This window comes from Carassius gibelio, chromosome B24 (assembly GCF_023724105.1).
Source record: "Carassius gibelio isolate Cgi1373 ecotype wild population from Czech Republic chromosome B24, carGib1.2-hapl.c, whole genome shotgun sequence".
Lineage (NCBI taxonomy): Eukaryota > Metazoa > Chordata > Actinopteri > Cypriniformes > Cyprinidae > Carassius > Carassius gibelio.
Genome location: NC_068419.1, coordinates 18910103 through 18934093, shown reverse-complemented (window position 1 = coordinate 18934093; position 23991 = coordinate 18910103). Strand labels below are relative to the sequence as shown.

At 37.3% G+C, this 23991-nt stretch overlaps 1 protein-coding gene across 1 annotated transcript; it reads right to left on the bottom strand.

The window, feature by feature from the left end:
- Positions 1-13310: 13310 nt before the first annotated feature.
- Positions 13311-23504, bottom strand: inhbaa (inhibin subunit beta Aa). Its single transcript, XM_052595461.1, has 2 exons — positions 22646-23504; positions 13311-15724 (listed from the first exon to the last, which is right to left on the bottom strand). Exons 1-2 carry the CDS (start codon positions 23046-23048, stop codon positions 14952-14954), a joined length of 1176 nt encoding a protein of 391 aa, XP_052451421.1. The 5' UTR covers positions 23049-23504; the 3' UTR covers positions 13311-14951.
- Positions 23505-23991: the final 487 nt, after the last annotated feature.

Sequence of the window (23991 nt, the reverse complement as noted above, 5' to 3'; positions counted from 1 at the left end):
AGGGTTGTGGGTTTGAGTCTCGGACTGGAAATACCATGACTGAGGTGCCCTTGAGCAAGGCACTGAACCCCAACTGCTCCCCAGGTGCCGCAGCATAAATGGCTGCCCACTGCTCTGGGTGTGTGTTTGTGTGTGTGTCTGTGTGTGTATGTGTACTGCTGTGTGTGTGCACTTTGGATGGGTTAAATGCAGAGCATGAATTCTGAGTATGGGTCACCACACTTGGCTGAATGTCACTTTACTCATCACTCACTCAACATCACAGCAGTAAAAACTTTATGGACTACTTTACTTCGATACTTGACTTTTAACTACTTTAAATCAATACTATTAGAGATAACATTTTAACCATTCAGCCGTCAGCTACAGTATCACATCAGACAGTGCAATATATATGGCCTGAGGAACAGTTCCACTCATTCTCTAATATAGGAGAGAAGGAATTGTGTAAACTTGTTAAGTCATCTAAATGAACAACATGTATGTTAAACCCTGTTACGTTTAAGCTCCTAAAAGAGGTGCTTGCAGAAGTCATAGATCCTCTTCTGACTATTATTAATTCCTCATTGTCATTAGAATATGTCCTCAAAACCTTCAAACTGGCTGTTATTAAGCCTCTCGTCAAAAAAACCACAACTTGACTCCAAAGAACTAGTTAATTATAGTCCAATCTCGAATCTCCCTTTTCTGTCCAAGATACTAGAAAAGGTAGTATCCTCACAATTATATTCCTTCTTAGAGAAAAATGGTATCTGTGAGGATTTCCAGTCAGGATTTAGACCGTATCATAGGACTGAGACTGCTCACCTTAAAGTTACAAATGACCTGCTCTTATCATGGCCGTGGTTGTATCTCTCTATTAGTGCTATTGGATCTTAGTGCTGTGTTCGACACTATTAGTCACAACACTCTTTTGAATAGTCTAGAACACTTTGTTGGCATTAATGGAAGTGCATAAGTATTGTTTAAATCATACTTATATGACCTCCATCAATTCGTAGCAGTGAATGAAGAAGTATCATATCAATCACAAGTGCAGTATGGAGTACCTCAAGGCTCAGTACTAGGGCCGCTACTCTTCACACTTTACATGTTACCCGTGGGAGATATCATCAGGAAACATGGTGTTAGCTTTCACTGTTATGCTGATGATACTCAGCTATATAATTCTTTGCGGCCCGGTGAAACACACCAATTTGAAAAACTAATGGAATACATAGTCGATTTAAAAAACTGAATGAAGAGTAATTTCTTACTGCTAAATTCTGAAATAACAGAGGTGTTAATTATAGGACCTAAAAACTCTGCATGTAATAACCTAGAACCCTGTCTAAGACTCGATGGCTGCTCTGTCAATTCTACGTCATCAGTTAGGAACCTAGGTGTTCTATTTGATAGCAATCTTTCCTTAGAAAGCCAATTTTCTAGCATTTGTAAAATAGCATTTCTCCATCTCAAAAATATATCTAAATTACAACCTATGCTCTCAATGTCAAATGGAGAAATTTGAATCCATGCATTCATGACCTCAATGCTTTATTGGGTGGTTGTTCTGCATGCTTCGTAAACAAACTACAGCTAGTCCAAAATGCAGCAGCAAGAGTTCTTACTAGAACCAGGAAGTATGACCATATTAGCCCGGTCCTGTAAACACTGCACTGGCACACTATCGAACATTGTATAGATTTTAAAATATTGCTTATTACTTATAAAGCCCTGAATGGTTTAGCACCTCAGTATTTGAATGAGCTCTTGTTACATTATAATCCTCCATGTCCGCTGCGTTCTCAAAACTCAAAAAAGGCAATTTGATAATACCTATAATATCAAAATCAACTGCGGGCGGCAGATCATTTTCCTATTTGGCACCTAAACTCTGGAATGACCTACCTAACATTGTTCGGGAGGCAGACACACTCTTGCAGTTTAAATCTAGATTAAAGACCCATCTCTGGTTTACACATAACATACTAATATGCTTCTAATATCCAAATCTGTTTTTTAGGCTGCATTAATCAAGTAAATCGGAACCGGGAACACTTCCCATAACATCCGATGTAGTTGCTACTTCATTAGAAGAATGGCATCTACTCTAATATTATTCTGTTTCTCTCTTATTCCGAGTTCACCCTAGCCACCAGATTCAGTTTGTATCCAGATCAGAGGGCCACTGCAGTCATCCAGATCCAGTACTTATCAAGCCCAGATGGTGGATCAGCAACTACAAAGGACCTCTACAGCCCTTAAAAGACTGCGGAGACCAGGACAACTACAGCCCCAGATACAGATCCCCTGTAAAGACCTTGTCTCAGACGACCACCGGACTACAAAAAACAGATTCTTCTGCCCAATCTGACTGCTGGTTTCGTCTGGTTAGAGAAGATCTGGCCCCCAACTGAGCCTGGTTTCTCCCAAGGTTTTTTTCTCCATTCTGTCAACGATGGAGTTTTGGTTCCTTGCCGCTGTGACCTCTGGCTTGCTTAGTTGGGGTCACTTCATTTACAGCGTTATTGTTGACTTGATTGCAAATTAATACACAGACACTATTTAAACTGAACAGAGATGACATCACTGAAGTCAATGATGAACTGCCTTTAACTGTCATTTTGCATTATTGGCACACTGTTTTCTTATGTTGTTCAGTTTCTTTGACGCAATGTATTTTGATTAAAGTGCTATATAAATAAAGGTGAGTTCTAAATAAAGTTACACCCAACTTTTACAACAACTACAGTGCCTTGGCAAAGTAAGTTTTTTCCCACATCAATCTACACTCCATACACCATAAATGGAAAGCAAAATTTTTTTTTTTTTTGTAAATTAGAAATGGGACAATTGAAATTTAGCTTAGTGACATTAAAGCAAAAACCAAACCTTGAGGTAAAAATAGTTCTACCAGAAAGACTCGGGAGATAAAATGATGTACGAAGCATACATTTATTGACAGCTCAGCAAGCACAATTATAAATTTATTTGGCGGAAGGCCCTGTCCATGGTTTGTAATCCGAGGGTAGCGAATCTGCATTTCCTGCCTGAAGACGAAGGCAGGGGCGTAGCCGACCCCCCTGGAAGGTAAGGACAGGACCATCCTGGTGGTGGTGGGGAGGGTGGAGGTTGTTGTCGCGTCGGCATCTGCGAACTCAAACATGTGTAAGTACAATGTTTTATACAGGAGTATAAAGACGTGATTGGATAATGATGAAGGTATTTAGTGACGAAGTGATTGAGTCTTCCTGGCAGAACTTAGGCTAAAGCTTCCATTTCTAGAAAGTGATTCCAACACCATTGTTCCTCATCATCATAATCATCATAGCTGTGTTGTGGACTTTCTATGTTCTCATATAATTAGAATGATTATTAAAACTTCAGAGTTATAATGAAAGTTATGGCCTTTATTCATGTCACGTCTGGACATTTCAGACTTTACTCTCCCCAAGCATCAATATCAAAGACTGGGTTCTTTTTGGGCTCCTAACCCTACTTTTCATGGTTTACCCTGCAACCCGCTATCTTCCTAACAATGAACATATTAATATTTTGCTGTTAGCGTTTGTGAAAGCTTGATCTGTCCAGTTTCTTAGACAGATGTTCCAGTTCCCACTCTCCAATGGGTAGTGTCAGGCCCTCAATCTTTCACGATCTATAAAGGCTTCCCTAGCACAATAAATCTGCCTGGATTTGATGTCTCTGTTAATACAGTTACCTAGAGACCTAAACCCATCCACATCAGCCCCTCAACAACCCATGCATCCATTAGGAGATGATGTTCTGATTTAAATCAATCCTACATGTTTTCTCATTTCCTAAAAGACCAACAAACATGTCATCAAGGAATCAAGACTCTTCCATCATTCCTTTTGTACTGATATCTGTCAGGGTTTGCGTTATCAGTCTTTTCACACAGTAGTTCATTTTTTTTCCCAGCTTTGTGTTTTGAATTCAGCTCAGTCAAACCCAAACAAAGCTTGGCATTGCCACTCAGGGTTATGTTTATCATATTCCACTCAGGCTCCCATTATGCAACAAGCAGCACCAGATCATTGACATGTTGGTTTTACATCCCACATGTTAATTCTTAGCCGAAAATTGGCACTGCTATTGTTTTAGTACTTTCTTAGATTTGATGTGTTGAATGTGTGTCCTGATGAAAGAGGGTTAGGGTTATGTTTTGCTAATGGTTGAAGGGAGTACTCCAAACACACTACAATCAGATGGTCGTTTAACACGCTCTAATCAGACTGTGATGTCAGCAGTACTTCAGGAATTATTCTTCAAGGTTTGTTTTCACTCCAAAACTCACTTCCTTTCCTCGTCTTTCTCACTTGTCACTCTTTCTGCTCTCTCATTTTGGTGCAATGTAAATTGATTTCAAATTTACATGGCAAAATGTCATTTTAACTGTCATTTTTTATGTCCAAGTTGTGCATTTTATCAAGTAATCTTATGGAAGGCCATTAATGATAAAAATTAAATGATACATTAAATGATACAAAAAATTAATTAAATGATAAATACATTACAGTTGTGAGACTGAAAATCTACTTTTTGAGGAAAAGTCACCATAAAAAAAAAAAAAGAAAAAAAAAAAAGATTATAGTCACAATTTTGAGTTATAAAGTTGCAACTGTGAGATACACAGTGGAATGGATGGTGGTGGTGGTGGTGGAGGAGATACCCCCTGAGAATGTGAAGCCTTTTGAGTGCTTAGAAAAGGAATTATTATTATTATACAGACACAATTATGAGAAAATAGGACATAAATTCTAAATTATAAGAAATAAAGCTGTATTTGTGAGATATAAAGTTGAAATTTCAAAAACGAAACAATGTCAAAATTATAATAAATAAATCTGCAGTTACCGGATATATCCATGGGAAATACAAAGTCCCAGTTGTAATTTATAAACAAAATCATGACAATTAATGTCACAGTTGTGAAATATATAGTCACAATTATGAGAATTAAAAAAAATAATTATATATATATATATATATATATATATATATATATATATGGATTAATATGTTAATTATAAAGTCAAAATTAGGAGAAATTAAGTCACAGTTAACAGATTTAGTCACAAATGAGAAAATATAAAGTCACAATTAGGAAAATGCAAGATAAAAAGTCGGTTGAGATATAACGTTGATATTTTGAGAAATACACTTTTTGAAGTTATTGAAACCAATTTTTAGAAATGTAGTCACAGTTTTTTTTTTTTTTTTTTTAAATATAAAGTCATGATGAAAAATAAAGCTGTTTATGAGATTTAAAGTTAAATTTTTTTGAGAAATAAATTCACAGCTGATATATAAAGTCACAATTATGAAAAATATTGTCACACTATGACACAACTAATGTGATTTATAGTAACAATTATTAGAATTTAAAATAAGTCACAATTATGCTAAATAAAGATGTGTTACTGAGATATATAAAGATTACATTTTTACTAGACTTAGTTACAAATGAGAAGATGAAAACTCAGAGATGTGATTTACATTCACAATTACGAGAGATAAAGTTACAGTTGTGAGATTATGAAGTCAAAATGTGTAGAGTGGTAGAGTGTAGAAGGTACTGACATCACAACAGCAAAAAATAATTATTTTGCATTCCACTGAACCTTAATCAAGATGAAAAATATACTTTCAAGACACTTAGCAGCCAAATAAAAATGAGAATTCTTCTCCCAGACATTCCTTTCTTTTCTGTTGGCTTCAGTTTATGGAAGAGATTATGATATGCACCCCAGACACTGAAGTGATGCACTATCCGCATCCCATAGGGTAATGAAAGGCTTCACTTTGGATTTTGTAATTTATTCGAATCTTAATCTTGTTTTGATTGGTTTCTCACTGTAAATGGAAATATCAAATCTGTTGACAGGTTTTGGCCTTCAGGATGACGTTGCAACACCTGCAAAATTAGTGCAGACATGCTCGACAACTCATCACAGATTACTAAAAATCAAGTTGTATTTCCCAAGGCACTTTTAGTAATAACACTAATCTAATTTTTCAAATTTAAAAAAAATATATATAATAATAATAATAATATATATAGACCAAATACCTGAAACAAAAAATTATATTCCAAGACACATAGCAGAAGACACTGCCTCATTCCTCACAATAAATACTACCCACAGTGAAGTCAAATATCAGACATTAGACATGGAAGGAAAATGATTTATTTGACTTATTTATTGCTTTTTGACTGGTTAAAGGTTGATTATTTTGTAAGAAAGTTATCTGCAGTAAATAGCTGTACATGATGTATGTAAACTGGAACAATCTTTCATTTTTTCCACAAGTGTGGATTTTCCATAAAACTCTTTACCTCAGATTGCTTAAACGGCCAAGAATCTCCTTGTGTGTTCTTAACTGTACTGAATGTGCACGTGTAGTGCATTTTAAAAGTAAATAAATAAACAGATAAAAATAAACAAATAAAGTCAATGTCAAATGAAGTACATTTTCAAGTATCATTTAAATCGTTATGTTTTAATATCCTCTTGTTTTGCTTTAAAGAAGTGCACTTTGATCTGTTCACTAACATATAAAGCACATGTAAGGTAAATACTTAGGATTAAGATTTTAATCAGACATCTCTCATCCATAAAATGTATTTGGTTTGTGTTGGGGAGGTTGCGGTCCAGATATCAGTGTTAACCGATAACTGAGATTTCTATAATTTTCAAACTCTTCAAAAAGAATCATGAATGAATTCTTCATAGATAAACACACAGATATATAAAATGGGACTACTGTATAAATGCCTTTCTCAGCCTTGAAAACGACACATTACATTAGCGGAGGAATCCAGTGCTTCGTGCCATTAAAAACTATCAGCTTTCCCAGCGATTCGAAATCATTTGCTTAGGAAAAACGTTTAGACATCCTCAAATGAGACATGGATTAGCAGATCTTTTCCCAGTGTTTTGACAATAATTTCACAGCTATACTGACCTCTGTCTGATTTCCCATGATGCTTGTGTGTGGAGAAGTAACACTGGGCCAGGGTCAGGTGCTGACGTGCCTCTGTTGTTGAGTCTTTTTCTCAATCCGGGGCCAGTGCCAGCTACCTGATAGCGGTGTGATGAGGCTGTGTGGCCGTGGATGTGAGAAAATGACCCAGCTGGCCTGTGTTTGTGAGGCAGAAATGGATGAGGAAAAATGAAAGAGCATTTAAAATGATTTATCCTCCTAAATTATAAGCTTTTTCATGGAATCTAGCTTTTAGCATTCAACTATTTCATTATGAGCTGATTAAAGGCCACATGCTGAAGGCAAGCTACAAAAACAACCAGACTACAGTTTTATAAATTGTTGAGAAAAATGTTAGTGGTGAAAAATCTATAATCTTACTCACCCTTAAGTTATTTTACACATGTATGAATTTCTTTCTATAGTGGAACACACACACAAAAGATTGGTCTTTTATTATACGGTGTGTGTATATATATATATATATATATATATATATATATATATATATATATATATATATATATATATATATATATATATATATATATTAGATGGATGGATGGATGGATGGATGGATGGATAGATAGATAGATAGATAGATAGATAGATAGATAGATAGTGTGGGAACAGAAGGTCATATCATAGCACAGGCTAACAACTATATATATATAATTTATTTAGCAATTATAAAAAAAAAAAAGAAAAAAAACAGCTGAATTTATGTCCATGAACTCTTCCTTTTCGAAATGAAATTATATGTGTTGTTTTTCCAGAGAGTTGAAGAGTCATCTTAAATTAACATGAAGATTATTTCAAGCTTTCATATCAGTGATATGCTTTCACGTACATGGATGAAAACACTGGTATTTGAGCCAGACGTTGACTTCACTTAAGCATTTTGGCCTTGTTTTTCCCCTCTGAAATAAAAGAACAGTGTGTTTTTAGTCATGTTTGATCAAGGTCATGGCTAGTCCTTTATCCATATTTTGCTCCATATCAAAATGTCCTTCATATCTTCTTTTAACCTTTGACTTTTCTGTGAGGTTGCAGGACAGTGATGATCAATAGTGTTACACTGTGTTCTCATTTCATTGCGGTTTGAATAAGAACTGATTTATTATACATTGTAAATGGATATTTACAGTTTTGTATGCTTATTAGTCAATAAAGATGTTATGAGTAAAAAAAAAGTGATTTAATGTGATTCACGCTAAAATTGGAAACCTTGGAAAGCTTGTTTCTGCCATAGACTTTATTTTTATTTTTTTTTATATATATATAAAAAAATGGCTTTTTATCTCACAATTCAAAATTTGTTTCTCACATTTCTGCAACTGTGAGATATAAACAGAATTTTTCAATATAAACACAATTCTATTAAAAAAAAATCTGAATTGTGAGTTACAGTACAACCTTAACTTGCAATTCTGACTTTTTGCTCAAAATTATGAGACAAAAGTTCAGAATTGTGAGATAAAGTCACTACTTTGTTTTAATTTTTGTCATCCCATGGATAAAAAAGCTCAAATGCATATTTTTACCACCAGAATATAGTTGCAGATATGAATACTTTCTCAAGGTTATTTCATTTTACTGTCCTGTTCCTAATTTACATAAAATGTACTCATTATAGTACTTACAGTAATAACTAGGTAACCCTAAACATACCTCTAAACCTAATCTTAACTCGTGTAGTTACTTTATATTACCCAGTACTTTCTTAGTTAAGTACACTGTAAGTTTTAGTAAGTATAAACTGACACTAAAATGTAGATGTAAAACATTTTTTTTCTGTCCATGCTTACTCTAATGTGTGCATTGAAGTATTTCAATGTGTTGACAAGGGTGTTAACAAATGTTTGTCAGTGACTCATTCTCCTATTAGAGTCAATTAGCCCCATGTGTGTAGGAATCAGTGTTTCTGTTTGCGGAGCTCAGATGATAACCTAATCTAGTCTTAGGTTTGACAACACCTTGCACAACTAGTTTCTCCCTCCCTCTCAAGCCCTTCGTCCACTACACTTATCTCTTTTACATAACACAAAGTCAAATGCTTATTTAAAGGTCTATTAGATGCTTTGTTTTGTCTTCAGCTAATCAAAAACGCACCAGTCATTTGTGTACAACACAGCAACCCACTATGTTTGTGTGGATCATCCTCTCTTTAGTTGCATACTGACAAGTGTGAGTCCTCACAATTCCTGCAATTCTTTATTCTGTATATTTGCTTATTTCACAAAGTTTCATTTATTGCTGCACATTTAAAGGCACTGATAATAGCACCATTAATTATACATATCTTGATAGGTAATAGTATAGTTTGTGGAGCAGCAAGTAGGACTGTACCCAACATGCATTGCATGGGAATTACAGCTGACTGTATTGAACCTACTGTCCCTATTTCCTGTTTAATAAAAAAAAAATGCTAATTAAAATATTTATTAATCTGTCTTAATTGTGTTGTGGTAAAATCTATTAGGAGAAAACATAAAATAAATGCATTTGAATTAGCATTTACTGTAAATTGTATAACTGATCATTTAATTTCAGTTCACTTGAAAACACCTTTTTTTATCAGGTCAAAAATGCTTGTAAATTTCTTGTTATGCTATATTAGCACCAAAATTTGGGAATTTATCTTTTTGTCAACTTGTTTTCTTTCAACAAGGACAAGTTTGATCATGGGCCTGATTGTTCTTAGGATGAAGTTCATCTCCATGTTAAATAAAGACAGATTTGTAATAGTGCTAAGATGTACGTGAACTTGTGTGTGTTTGGCGTTGCATGACTATGAGTGTATACATGCATGCCCAAGTCCGAGGCCTTTATGATTGCAAGCACACACGTACAAATGTGAACATAATGAATTGAATGAACACCCCCCCCCCCCAAAAAAAAAGAAAGAAAGAAAGAAAGAAAGAAAGAAAGAAAGAAAGAAAGAAAGAAAGAAAGAAAGAAAGAAAGAAAGAAAGAAAGAAAGAAGAGCAATAACATTTTCGGGGAAAAGAAAATCCTCTCTGGGTCAAAATGACCAGAACACAACATGAAGGTTAAGACAACAACAACAACAAATGTTTGTCTAACACTGAGAGAAATCGCATTCACATGTCTAAACTTGTTCAGTCGAATCGTGCTGCACGCTCCATAAATCAACACTTTCTACGAAGCCCTTGTTTATAATACATTCTAAGGGTATTCTTGAAGCATTATAATGAATGCATAAAGTATTATACAAAAAAAAAATGTCATCTCATGAATACTCAACAGTTTTAATGCATTACACTGAATCCACTTAAATTACAATTGTTATATATCTTCCACTGTTATAATATATTATAAGTCTCATATATTGCCATTGTTTAAGCTCTTTATAATAACATAATGTAGTTTCTTAGCTTTTTTACTGTAAAATGACAAATACATTCATGGAAACATCCAAAAGGCTTACTTTACTTAAAGCAGACAAAGGCCATACATACATAATAAATAATAATAATAATGAGAGAAAGAATATTTCTGAAACATCCATAAGATTTAATATCACACCATGTGATATCAATATGATAGCTTTGTTTTGAACTATTTGAACTGTTTGATTATTTTGATGGTACCCTTTAGACAACTGTTATTAAGTAACTTTGAAACTCCATATCAACTACCAGTCATATTATAGTGTGTCTGCTAAATATCTGCTAATCATTTATTTCGATGTTTCTCAAACAGACACTGTACTGACAAGTATAGTACTGTGCAATAATCTTAGGCCACTAGTATTTTCACCAACAAAAAAGAATTGTTTTAAGTCAGTTGTTTCTATCTTTTGCTGTAGTGTGTCGGGAAGGAAATTTCAGTTTACATTTCCAAACATTATTTTTGGCATTATTTGTAATAATCCAGTGAGGTGTTTGTTTGCACAAAGAGTCTGACAGCAGCCAGTGCTCCACACAGAGATCTGATCTGATCTGATCATCATCAGTCTGTCCGGAGTAACATGAAGAAACAGAACAAACTGAGACAGACTCAATCTAGAAAAACTGTGTCCAAAACGCTTCAAGAAACCTGCAGAGCTACAGTACTGTGCAAAGTTTTAGGGACTTGTTTAAGTGAGAATGGCGTCACAAATAATGCCATAAATATATTTTATTAATTAACTTATATGTACTTAACTAAATTAAATCAATGTGACCACACTATGCACTGTCCTTGGTGCACTTGCGCATTGTTTTTCTGGTAGCTTTGCAGGTTTCTTGAAGCGTTTTGGACACATTGCCACAGTTTTTCTGGATTGAGTCGGTCTCAGTTTGTTCTGTTACTTCATGTTACTCCAGACAGACTGATGATGATGAGATCAGATCTCTGTGTGGAGCTCTGGCTGCTGTCAGACTCCTTGTGCGTGCAAACATTTCACTGGAATATTAGAGTTAATGGCAAACATAATGTTTGGAAATGTAAACTGATATTTACTACTGACATACTACAGCAAAAGATAGAAATAACTGACTTGTGTTGGTGAAAATACTTGTGGCCTAAGACTTTTGCAAAGTACTGTACATCAACCTATTCTAACAAGTTTATGACTAAAAAGTATTACAACTGAGCCTCTCAAAATAACACTCAGCCACTCCTAACTGAGATGTAGTTTGATGTTGTGCAGATCTTCAATTAAAAATATCAAGATATGAGAAATATAATTCATTATAAATGAAGTGGATTTAACATGATGCTCAATGTGTCATTCTCTTAAAAGTTAGTAGTACTATACAATTTTATAATTGTAATTATGATAATTTATGAGATGAAACAACATGTTTTTTTATACATTCATTATAATGCCTCAAGAATACCCTTTTAATTTATTATAAATATGGGCTTGGCTTCATGGAAAGTGTTACCACCGTGTCCTTTAAATTAGAAATTCTGTCACCATCTATGCCCTCTCGTCATTTAACACTACTGTGACTTTTTTTTCTTTTTTTTTTCTTTGGAATAAAATGTCAAAGCTGCTATGTAGTGATGGCCATCAAGTTCAGCTGTTACACTTGCTTATTTAAAAGAAAAAGAAAAAAAAGGTTGGGACCCAGGTTGTATTTCATGGTATTCCGAAACTGTACCTAAAACTGTAAAAGTACTAAAATATTTTTTTTTAGTCATGCCCCCTCAAAAGAAAAAAAAAAAAAACGAATAATGCATGACACCCCAATTCTTACCTTAGCAAGCTGCACTTGCACTATATATAAAAAAGTGCATTTTAAATGAATGAGCATCCTGTTTTGCTGGCTTCAGACTCTGAGCTCCTGCATTCCGTCGCTGCAGCTCTTTGATCGCTCACTACTGAATTATTATCACTGCCAGCCGTTTGCTCCTCTCTGTCATTATCCTGAGACAGCTCTGATTTAACCAGGAACTCCAACACACTACTTCATGCCATCTAAACTAGTATCTTTTTTCATTTTAGGACAGAGGAGGTGTGTGAAATGCTTCTGAAGGGTCTGGAGTTTGAGAGGCTGTTGATGTTTTCTTGCACGTGTGTGTGCATGTGTCTTGGAGGGACGCTGTGGTTATGTGTCATACACCAGTAATGGTTCATGATGGCTGGTCCACCTTCTCCAAAACCACTGTGATTTAACTCAAACCTCTGCATGCAACATGCTTTATATAGACACCATCTGGTTCTCTTTCCTCATAATCATAATTTAGCATGCAAACGGTCCTCCTTTTTTCCTCTAGTCTTCTCTTAGGTGGCTTTTTTTTTTTTTTTTGGATGCTTCTGATTTTGTCCTATAAACTGTCCCCTGATTGTATATTGTAGGGCGTTTGCTTTGTTAACACTGTATTTATATGTATCCATATTTTTCGTGTCTTGAAATGAAATGTGTTTATGTGTGTTCTGTGCAAGAAATCACAACCAACACTTTTCTCATGTTTTAGTGTACAACATTTTAACTTTAATGGTGAAGCAAAGGACAAAATACTGAAGAATAAATTAGATTAAAAAAAATAGCCACAAGCACATTTTTGATTTGTACAACAAAGCAATGCAACATATTGGTATCTTGATTTCCATATATACAGAATAAAAAATATATTTTTTATTCTTAGTCCACTTATTTCAGTGTCAATTATTTTTTTAATAACAACGAACAAACAAACAAAAACATATACAACATGTCTTTCTTTACATATATATATATATATATATATATATATATATAAAAGAAGATATTTTTTTCTGAATTTGTATTTTTCTTTTCCATTTTAATAGTGATTTTATTTTATGACATTTTGTATGGATTCCCATCAGGAACATACTGAAAATGGCAAAATGTTCTTAGTCCAAAATGTAACAAAAGTTCTTTTTCTTTTTCTTTTCTTTTCTTTTCTTTTCTTTTCTTTTCTTTTCTTTTCTTTTCTTTTCTTTTCCCAAATTGCTTCATTTAATTTTATATTTTTTTTCAACATTGCACAGTGGTAAAATATTTCATGATGGGAAGCGAAAATATGAACATCTGCAAAACAAAAGTTTTTTTTTTTTTTTTTTTGGAACACTGCAGATCCTTTTAACATTTGGTGGAAAAAAAAAATCGCAAATACCTAAATAGTTGTTGATTTCCCAATTACACAAGTCATTAAATATTAATGCTGCACATTCACTTTTGTAACAATTCATAATTAAAAACAAACTTTAAAAGGTTGGTTTAAGTGCTGTTTAAACCATTTAGATGGCAAGTCGCGCATGGACTGTGCAGCAGTGCAAAAGCACACAAAGGAGTGGGCCGCTGTGGGACGTTGAGAAACTGTTTTAAAGGTCTTTCGGTTTGCTAACCTGGACATCTTTGTAGGGAGAACAAAGCAACCTTCTGAAAGACATATTGGTATCTTCTGAATAACTGTTCGGAGACAGCCTAATATGGTAGGCAACACTAACCTAAATTCTTTGGTGTTGAGTAAAAAACCAAAAAACTATTTTGTAAAATGCATGTGTGTACATGGTCCGCTGATATAGTGCTAGTCATCTCTGCCTTCCCCTCAAACCTCCCTGTTTATTTTTAACAATATCATTTGTTTGACTCATGCTATGTAGGTACGTCTGTTCTGAAGTGCTGCTAGTCTTTCTCTATAAACATATTTGTACATGTGGCTAAGCTGATCAAAATGTTGATATAGTGCAAAACTGTAAACGTTTTAACGTCTCATTTTTTAAGATAACAAAAAATTTACAGAAATCAAAACAAAATAACATTATTAACAGAATAATTAGAATAATACTGTAGAGAAATGTTTGGTTCCAGCAGCCGGTCAAACTTCTTTCAAGTATCTCTCAACAACACACACGAACAGACATGCACACAAACGTACACTAATAATCCCGTTGGCACACTTTACATACACACACTTTTGTACACGGACACACACATCAAACATATACGTAGAACATACGTACAAGGTATAAAAAGTCAACAAATGTTAACTTCTTTTTTTTTAGTTTGTAAAAGTAAATAGTTAAGAAACAAAACAACACCTCGATGAAAAATATATCATAATACTTGACAAGTTGCATAGCTTTGAGATTTTCTTTTTCAGGCACCTCATCTACGTCATCTCTCTTCCTGCAGTGCATGTCTGCGCTGCAAAGTAGGCCACATAAATATTCTCTGACCTTGCTCCCTTTGCTTTGTAACAAAAATATATTATATTTCTTTTCTCTTTTGAAAGTGCCACAGAGAGTACTCTGAGTTACAGATACCCATTGGATTCTAAGATGACCACGGACACGTGGTCGAGAGAAAGAGAGGCCTGTCTACATGAGAGTTTGTCTTGAGGCAGTGAGATAAAGATAGAGGAGCTCTCCTCTCCTCTCTCTACATCTCTTCTTTTTCATTCATTTTGGGGCTGCAGTTTTCGCCCCTACCAACTAACCTTGTCTCTCCCTTCCTACCCTTCCTCTTACCATAGCGGGATTATGAGCAGCCGCATTCTTCTACAATCATGTTCTGGATGTCCTTTTTGACGATTTTCTGCTCCTCATTGTAGTAGAGCATTGACATGGCTCGCAGACGAGTCGGCACACAACAGGACTTGATGTTGTTGAAGGGACTGTACCCTCGCATGCGGTAGTGGTTGATGACCGTGGAGTGGAAGGACAGCGAGTTTCCGGTGATGCTGGCCACGTGGCTGGGACAGTCGCCCTCGCAGTAATTGGCGTGATACCCTGAGGGAGCGATGATCCAGTCATTCCAGCCGATGTCTTTGAAGTTTACGTAAAATTGGCGCTTGCAGCAGACTCGTACCTTGCCGTCGCACTCCAGCCCTCTTTTGCGACGTCTCCTTTGGGACAGATCGTCCATCTGTCGCACCACAGCCATGAGGAATGGTCGGTGGGATTGCTCACGCTCGCCGCCTCCTGGATTCACAAGCACCGGCGTAGCTCGAGCATCACTGCACAATGGGCAGGAGACACGCAGACTCAGCATGCTTCCCCCGTCCTGCAACAATGCCTGCACGCTGGCCGAAACAGGAAATGTATGCCAGCCGCTTCGCCGCGTGTCCACGGATTTCTCTGCCAGAACCTTCTCTCCCGTACTTTGCTGCAGGAGCAGCCGGATGGTGACGTTAGCTCGGGTGCGGTTGCCTTTTGGCAGTCGAAGAAAGAGCCAGATGTTGGCTTGCTCCACTAGAGACATCTCACTACTTTCCTTGGAGATGAGAAAGTTGACAAACCCTGGAGCTTGACCTGAGAGACAGGAAGAGAAGGAAACATTAGAGATTAGTCAAATGAGCTGATCTTTTGTTATCGTACTCGTATTTCACTTTAGCCTGAGGCTCTGACTTTGTAGATGGTGTGCCCGCCGCATCTTAGCTGACGCTGGGAGCGGTGGCATCGGTGGAACACTTTAGCTTTTTGCCAGCAGTGACCAGTTTTTCAAGGTTTCCGCAAAACAATCTTCTTCTGTTTCGTGCGACTATTAATAAATGGCATAGATGTATGCAGTCATGCATCCTTTTCCTGCACGTCAAATTAGTGAATCATCTATTCCTACACGCACACTGGCAAGCAAACAATCCCTTCCGGTTGGTTCTTCCTGCACCACCTTGGAATTGAAATAATTGAGGGTATAAAACTTCATCACCTCTCCTGGTAGTTAACTGAGCTATTAAGAGCCTGCTAGCCTAGTAACACATAATGGCCATGACAACATACAGCGTGCAGCTGGAAGCAGTGATGTGGCATGTGGCTTGCTGTCTCACTGGACTGTAAAAGACTGTTCCCTTTGGCTTTACTTCCCACAGTGTTATAGACGGAGGCAAGGCCTCTGGAAAATCTCAGTTCACGGATCATTTGGGTACTTCTAAACAAATCCTCTCCATTTACTGACTCAACCGGTTTTTAAGCCACTGAACCCTTGATGGGACATTATTTTTGGCTGTTCTCATTGACTGTTGCTCACTTATACCGTAGCTGAGTTCTTGCTAAACTGGCCACCTAGTTCAAGACTTGGCATACAATTCCTGTATGTCATTGCTAATAGCAAGAAGCCTTTTGCAACAAGTATTAAGCAAAATACTAATCTATCATGTACCACAACATATTTACAGGGTTATGCCGTAATAACAATGGCATCGAGCAACTAGTGTGTATGTGTGCGAGAGCGTATTTAAGGCTCCCTGGCCCAAACCCATCTGTCCAAACACAAGGGAGCTGCACAAATGCGGTCTAGAAATAATGGGCTTTTTTTTCCATGTAGTGGTTTACATATTGTTTCCCTTTTAATCTACACCCTGTGAAAGAATTGAGTATCGTGAGGGTTTACTTTGCTGGGTAAACCCTTCAACTGCCCCTCCAGAGCAGAGGCCCAGGGCCATAGAAGAAAGATCACCACCGGATCTTTGCAACTCCGCAAGCTTCTGAATATATTTGCTGGACAGCAAAGAGAAATTCTGAAATTTGAAGAGAAGGACTAAAGGGCCATGCGGTAATCCCTCAACAATAAACACCAATTTAACCGCAAGGGCACAGTTTGCACAGCTGTCCTGCACACAAAGATGGAGAATAACATTTACACATTCCTCCCCTCCCCTTTTCCATGTCTTCAAAAGGGGCGGGTGGCTGTAGTATAGAATCACCTGGGAACTTAAGTGTGTTTATGGGGTGGTGGGGGGCGGGGGATGTCCACTCCTCTTTAAACATGGCTTTACTTTATGTGTTCTATAATCCCCTTTTCTATCTGGTTTACCTTAGGGGGAATCAGCCTTTCATCTCCTTGTTGGCCTCCTGTCATATTGTATGGCTTGCAATGCCCCAGTGCTTGAAGCTCAAAGAATGCCCTCACAGTAAAGAAGTCTTCAACCTGTAAGGTTGTTGAAACACGCCTCTTTGGAGTTGGAGTTTGTTTGTACTCTTCCTAGTTAACTTTTATAGAATGCACTATTTATAACTAATTTGTTGACAATGCTGATTAAAGGAAACAGGTTTTCCATGCAGCTCACAAATGCTAGTTCAAATAGCAAAGAGCTAGCAGGTGCTTAATGGATCAGGTGGAATGAGGCATTCATTCATTGATGTATATTCCCTAGGAATTGCTGACAGCTAAGCAATGGCTAAAACTTGCATGAAAGATCAGAAGGGAAGGACGCTAGGTGCTAACATGAGAACTCTTTCTGGATCCCTTCTAGTATTAAAGATTCTTGACCGATTTTCTTTTTTGACCCAACAAGATATTAAATTAGAAATAAAAGTCTGAAGGTGGAAATGTGACTCTTTTAATGGTGTGTGGGAGTGAATGATATGAGTTCCTCGCCTGTTATGCAACATATTTCAAGCACAGTCCCGCCAGCAGTGAGGATGGATTTCACAGACTAAACTCTTGCACTAAAGCTTACTGTTAGCCATAGTATCACATGATATTAATATATTTCAAACAATAATCAGTTATCATCTGGATAATGATCTCTTGCTACTCCAAATCAGATACTAAACCCAATAAAAATGCACCTGAGGTACTCCAATAGAAAATATATAACACTGCGATCATAAAACATCCTCTGACATTATAATGTCGCTGAACAAACCAGAAAACCACTAGAATTCCTTTCAGTGCACAGCATGTTGCTACAACGGTATTCATGGCCTTTCCTACATCCCAGCATGAGAAGCAAACAAACAAAAAGAGCAATTAAACCTTATTTCCCAACCATAACACTGTGGAGTCTTGTATACATTCTCCGGCGAGTGTCACTAACACCGGCGAGCCACTTCACGATACCACACCTTGTGCCGTAAAGGCCAAGCATGCTTGTAATGTTTTTCCCCAAACGGCCTTGTTCCCTCTTTATCTGGTCCTCTTCACCCGCAGGCGATTCGGCCACCAACAGCAGGCCTGATTTACTGCTCCCATCTAAGTCAGGCACCCAATCCAGTGCAAAGAATCACCAGCTTCAGACAGCCCCTGCAGGCCAGCGCAGCTCCCAGGGAACCAGGAGGGTAACGAGGAGAGTTACTGCAGCCTCCCCTACTAACCTTTGGTAGGAATCCACAGAACAAGGCTAAAGGCCATGCTACATAACTGAAGGACAGGCACTTTCATGACTGCGGTTTAACAAAACACTAGGGACAATCTAAATGGATAGTTGCAATTCATATTTATTTGGTTGATTTTTCAGGATTCAAGGTTGGATGTAGGTTTGAGATGCTCGCTAATCTTCTACCAAGCCCACATCTGCAAGTAATAACCCACTCTCACGAACAGGTTTGGATGATGCATCAGCTGTCAAAGTAATAAATGAGTTTAGTTGGCATGATGCTGCAGCATCCTTTCTTCACTACAGTACTTTACCTTGGAGCCAAGAAACCTTTAAGTATAACAAAATGTCACAAGCAGAAAAGTATTCCTTCTACCTGAGAAACCTATTTGACCACACTAATGCTAAAGGATCCTCGGCTAACAAGGAAGCTTTCTACTGTGGTCTTCAAATCTGGATTGTGTTTAAAGGCGATACTTTGCGGCTTGGTCATATGTAAGGTATTGCAAGCTGGCAGTATAGCACTAAAATAAGATACTTACTATTTTATTTCTATTGCCTTTAAATAGTAATTCTTCATATTTTTAGACGATCTTGAAGCAAGTCAGATTCTCTTTTCTGCAAAGAAATCAGTGTTTGATCTAGCAAAAATAACTGCTTGCATATGAACAATTGGGACATCTTCTTATCTTCGCTGTAAACATTACTGGAGGGAGTGATTATAGGGCTTTCCCTGTGATAAATTGCTTTGCAAGTAGGAGGAGATCAAAACGAGGAAACAAAGTAAATATTGAGTCATTGTTTCAGAACATGTCAAGCATTGCATATGCAACCTGCAAGACTGAATGACATCAGAAAGGCCAAACACTGAACGCCCACACACACTCACAGCATCCACAGTGATATCATCAACACGCCTTCTGTTTGAAGATTCTGCACATGGCTTCGGTGAAATTCAATGATAAAGAATAGTGAACATGGTACATACTATTTATTTAGTCTCTGCATTTTTTAAATCATTAGCATTGGTTTGGATTCAAATGATATCCATTTTGAAACTTTTAATGGGGGGAAAAAAATAACTTTTGCAGAAGATTTGGCCACATTTTATGAATGACCTCTAGTGCACTCTCAAGGTTTAGTAGTGATAGTGAAATGTCAAGGAAAGAGCAAATTCTTTAGATATGGTTGCATTAAAAAGCACTTGTAAGTTTTTTTATTAGTTACAATGCTGTTATTTCGTACCCTTTGCTACTGCCTGAAAGTCTGCAGACTAAAGTCATTCATTATTTGCAGTCATGCTAACATACACAAGCTCTGATTGCTCATGCCTTCAGGCTACACATTTAAACTGAGAGTAATCAGTCTTACCATGTAGCACCCAATCAGCCAGAATGCTGCATGTTAGAGATAATGATTTAAACAAGTATGTCCTTCAATAAATGCAGTATGCCTCATGTTCTGAGAAACTGAGATCTATAAAGTACAATTAAATAGCTTTAATTTTAATAAAAATTCAGCCTATGATCATTAATGAATAGTGGGCTACTAAATGCTGTTACTTCATATACTTATATTCCATAGCTTTATACGATATCTGTATGTCTACCTGTATGTGTGACAATTATGAGAACATATTCTTGGACAAGATTCCAGACAGATTCTGAGACTTACATCATACACATAATTACAGATGTCTAAACAACCCACTTAACACAGCATTACAGTGATGCTCTGCAGCAACATGTGTCTTAAAAATCAAACCAGTATGAAATAATTACCATGCACAACTATGCATTACAGTATTTAGAAAATCAATCTAATTACAGTTTTGTCTCTGCTTGTGATGCCAAAGCCAAAAAATATCACCTGGTGCCACGTTGCAGTCTAAATGATGCTTGAACAGCAACATTGGAATTGGCCCAACCAGGAGCCTCAGTAAATTTTGAAGGTGCAAGAAGGAAATGTGCACAGTAACAAATTCAGTAGGAACTTCCGCAGCACATTTTGAGATTAATCATAATGTATAATTTAATGTATGGACAGTTCTAGTGAATTCTTATTTGCGAGATAATTCTAATTCTTATTTGCGAGATTCTGCAATCAAGCTTTATTGAATTCCCCCTTGTGGTGGATTTGAAGAACAGCTCTATTTTGAATACTTTTGGAAACGGCTCAGAGGCAACTGAACCCAGTAGTTCGCGCCAGACAGAAAATGGAATTTGAGCAGGTATTCCCACGAGGCACGAGGTCGAGTAAGAAACAGTTATCGCGAGTTTATGTGCGACAACACTGCAACGGTTTGGCGGAAGGAGGTGATGGATGCTTTTGCACGCTTTTCATTTTTAACAAAAGCCCATAAGTGGACATAAGGGGAGAAGATGTATGTATTTTGGTTTGGTCAGATTTGATTATGAATCATGTTAAAAAATAATCTGGACAGAAAGTATTGCAGTCTCAAAGTATAATTTCAATAATGCTAACACTCCACCCACTGCTTATTATATCAATAACGACTTATTTTTGTACTATTTACAGCCTTGTATTTAGTCTAATTCGGTTTTATGATGAGAAGTATGAGTTAAGTGTTATATTATTTATGTGGGTATTCTTCTGGTGTGTTTGAAATGTCAAAGATGAGTGATGGAGTGGTGAAAAGTCTGATTGCTGTCCACAGAAATTGAGCTATGATGTACCATGTGCTTGGTTTGTGCCAGTACTAGTCATAATTTGACATTTTTCAATGTGAGCAGTTGAATGAGAGCTCATAATCCTGATTTATGTCCATAACCCCCCACTCATCATCAAATACCCATTGAGATCCAAAAGATGTGTCTGAGGTTGAGGGTATTAAAATTTTCACTAACAATCCATGTGATAAAAGTTTGATATAGATTTGATTATTAACAGTTTTCCTTCTGTCTCTCAACTAGGTTTTTTGTCATCACTTAAGCATGAGTTGAATTTGTTTTGTAATGTGACAAGCTGTAGTCTGGCACCAAAACATTATCAGGGAATGGTTCTCAGAAACAGGGTTCTCACGGTCATGAAAAACCTGGAAAAATCAGTGCCTTTTAAAATTTCCAGATGTGGAAGGTCTTAAAACGTCATGGAAATTTCTACAGTGAATGCAAATTTTCACCCTATTTGCTCTATGTGAATTCAGTCTGTATAAAATGATTTTGAAAACACTTTTGCAATAGACGTAAATGACTCTGGGAAAAGAAAAAAAAACCTGCATATTATTGCATATTTTATTTGTTCCAGTGACTGGGTTATTTCTTGTGATATCTTGTCTTAAAGGTTTTATTTCTTGGTCTACTTTATGTCATGTATCTTGTACACTTATTATTCCATTAAAAAAAATGCATAATTCATTTTTATACTTCTAAAGACATTCTAAATATTCATTCTCTCCACAAGGCAGCAGTGTTACAGTCTCAGCTCCCTAAAATCATGAAACATTCATCTTTAAGACAAGCAATCCAATTGCTCTGTTTGCTGCTTTTTAGGTCTGACACATCTGTTGAGAACTTCTGCAGCACACCGCGGCTCTGTCACTCATGACCCATTTGTGCTGCATGACTCAGAGAAGAAGCCAATCTCTCCTCACATCATGGGCTTGACAGCACCTTTGAACAGTTCTCACTGCTTTTTCAAACTGCCTTTGAAACCTGACACAAAGGCAGTAACTGAACAGTCTTCTTTTCCCTCCTATAATACGAAGTCCTTTTTTTATTCCTATGCATTATGATTTTTTTTTCTATGTCTCTCAGCCCTGTTCAGTCACATGGGGAAGCTACATATGAGTCTGTCAGTCCCCTTGGAAGTGCTCCTGTGCAGAGCTTATGGCTAGAAGCCTAGGGGGCCCTCACAGATAATTACTGATTCTCTAAACCAGCAGGAGGTTTGCAGGAACCTCGAGAGAGGGGGAGAGAATTGCCGCAGCTTTTTTCTAACTGCATTGAGTTTGTGCAGTGGCAACAGGTTTCCCTGAACTCCTCAGACTTAAGTTGAACAGTTTTAAAAACCCACTTCTCCGGTTTCATCCCTCAAGGGACGACTAAATGATTTAGTTAAAAATATTTAAGGACTAAGATCATTCTTTAGACATTTGTTAGAAATTTGGACTCACCGGCTTCAGCAAATGTGATGATCTCCATCTGTTCTGCCTGTTCGGTGTCCTGACGGCTGCTGGCCTCGTCCTCAATCAGGACACTGCCATCTTTGCCCACCCGTCCCACGTGTACCTTGCGGATGGCATTGAGGAGCGCAGCTCGAGGCACTGGGTGCGTGATGTTTGGGCGCTCTTGCAGGTGCAGCATGTTAAGTATGTGTCTCTTCACCGCCTCGACCACGTCTTGCTGGGCTCCCTTGTCCTCACTCTCACCTTTTCGGAGTCGCGCCAGGGCACAGGAGGGACAGTCTGTGGCTGCCTGTTCAGACATTGCCAGGCTTCCTTTGGTGACCATGGCACTGAGGGAGCAGGTCTGGATGAGCAGCAGGAAGATCCCGCTCAGAACAGGGAGAGGGGACATCCTTAATGAAAAGTGTCAGTTGCTGAAGAGAGCTGGAGGGTTTTTGCACTGGGTTGCAAAATGAACAACTTACTTTAAAGTTCCTTTCAAAGTAAAACAAGAACTGTCCTGTCGCCGAGAGCTTGCAGTTAAGTCTGTCTGCCTGTGGATGAGCTCAATCTTAGCAAAATTTGAGAGGAGCAAAAAAGTAAGAGCTAAACTACTAGAGGGGAAAAGAAAAGTGAGGAAAAATGTAATCCTTCCTGGTAAGTTGTGAGAAGAGATGCTGGTTGGAATCAGTTCTATCAGTGGCTTTTTCCTCCTTCTCCAGGTCCTTGGGAAGTTTGTATAGGATGGGCAGTCGGCTTCTGGATGTGCCCCAGGGAAGCAGTGTGCTCGTAAGAGGTCTGGGACTGCTCACTGTGCAGGAGTTGAATGGTTTTGTAGAAGTGGGCTGGACTCTCTCACTGGCTCTAGCTCTCGTCTCTCTATTTATGCTTCTCTCTCTTACAGAGTAATTATACTTCCCTTGGCCCCTCCCCTCTTCCTTGCTCCCTCCCTCTCTTTACATTTCCTTTTCATTTATTTTTCTAAAGTTCATTCATTTGTAAATTTTCAACTGTCTTGCTGCTTTTAAATGCAGGACACTTCTGTATTACGAACTCATTTTAATAGACAAAATTCAAGTCTGGCAAATTGTCAAACAGAAATATTATAATAGTATTCGAGAGTTTTGTGGTGGCACAGCAGTTCCTCATAAATGTATTATGGTCAACTGGAGGTTACCAGTGGTAATTTTCAGAGAACTTCAGTTTTCTTCCCATTTAAACAGTTACTTTGAAGAAAGAACGTCTTGACATTACTTTAAAGCAGTGCGCGTTAAGTATTCCACGCTTCCTTTTACTGCTGCAACATGCAACACATGTTGTGCGCAGATTCACCAGGAAGTGCCCGGAAGGCTAAC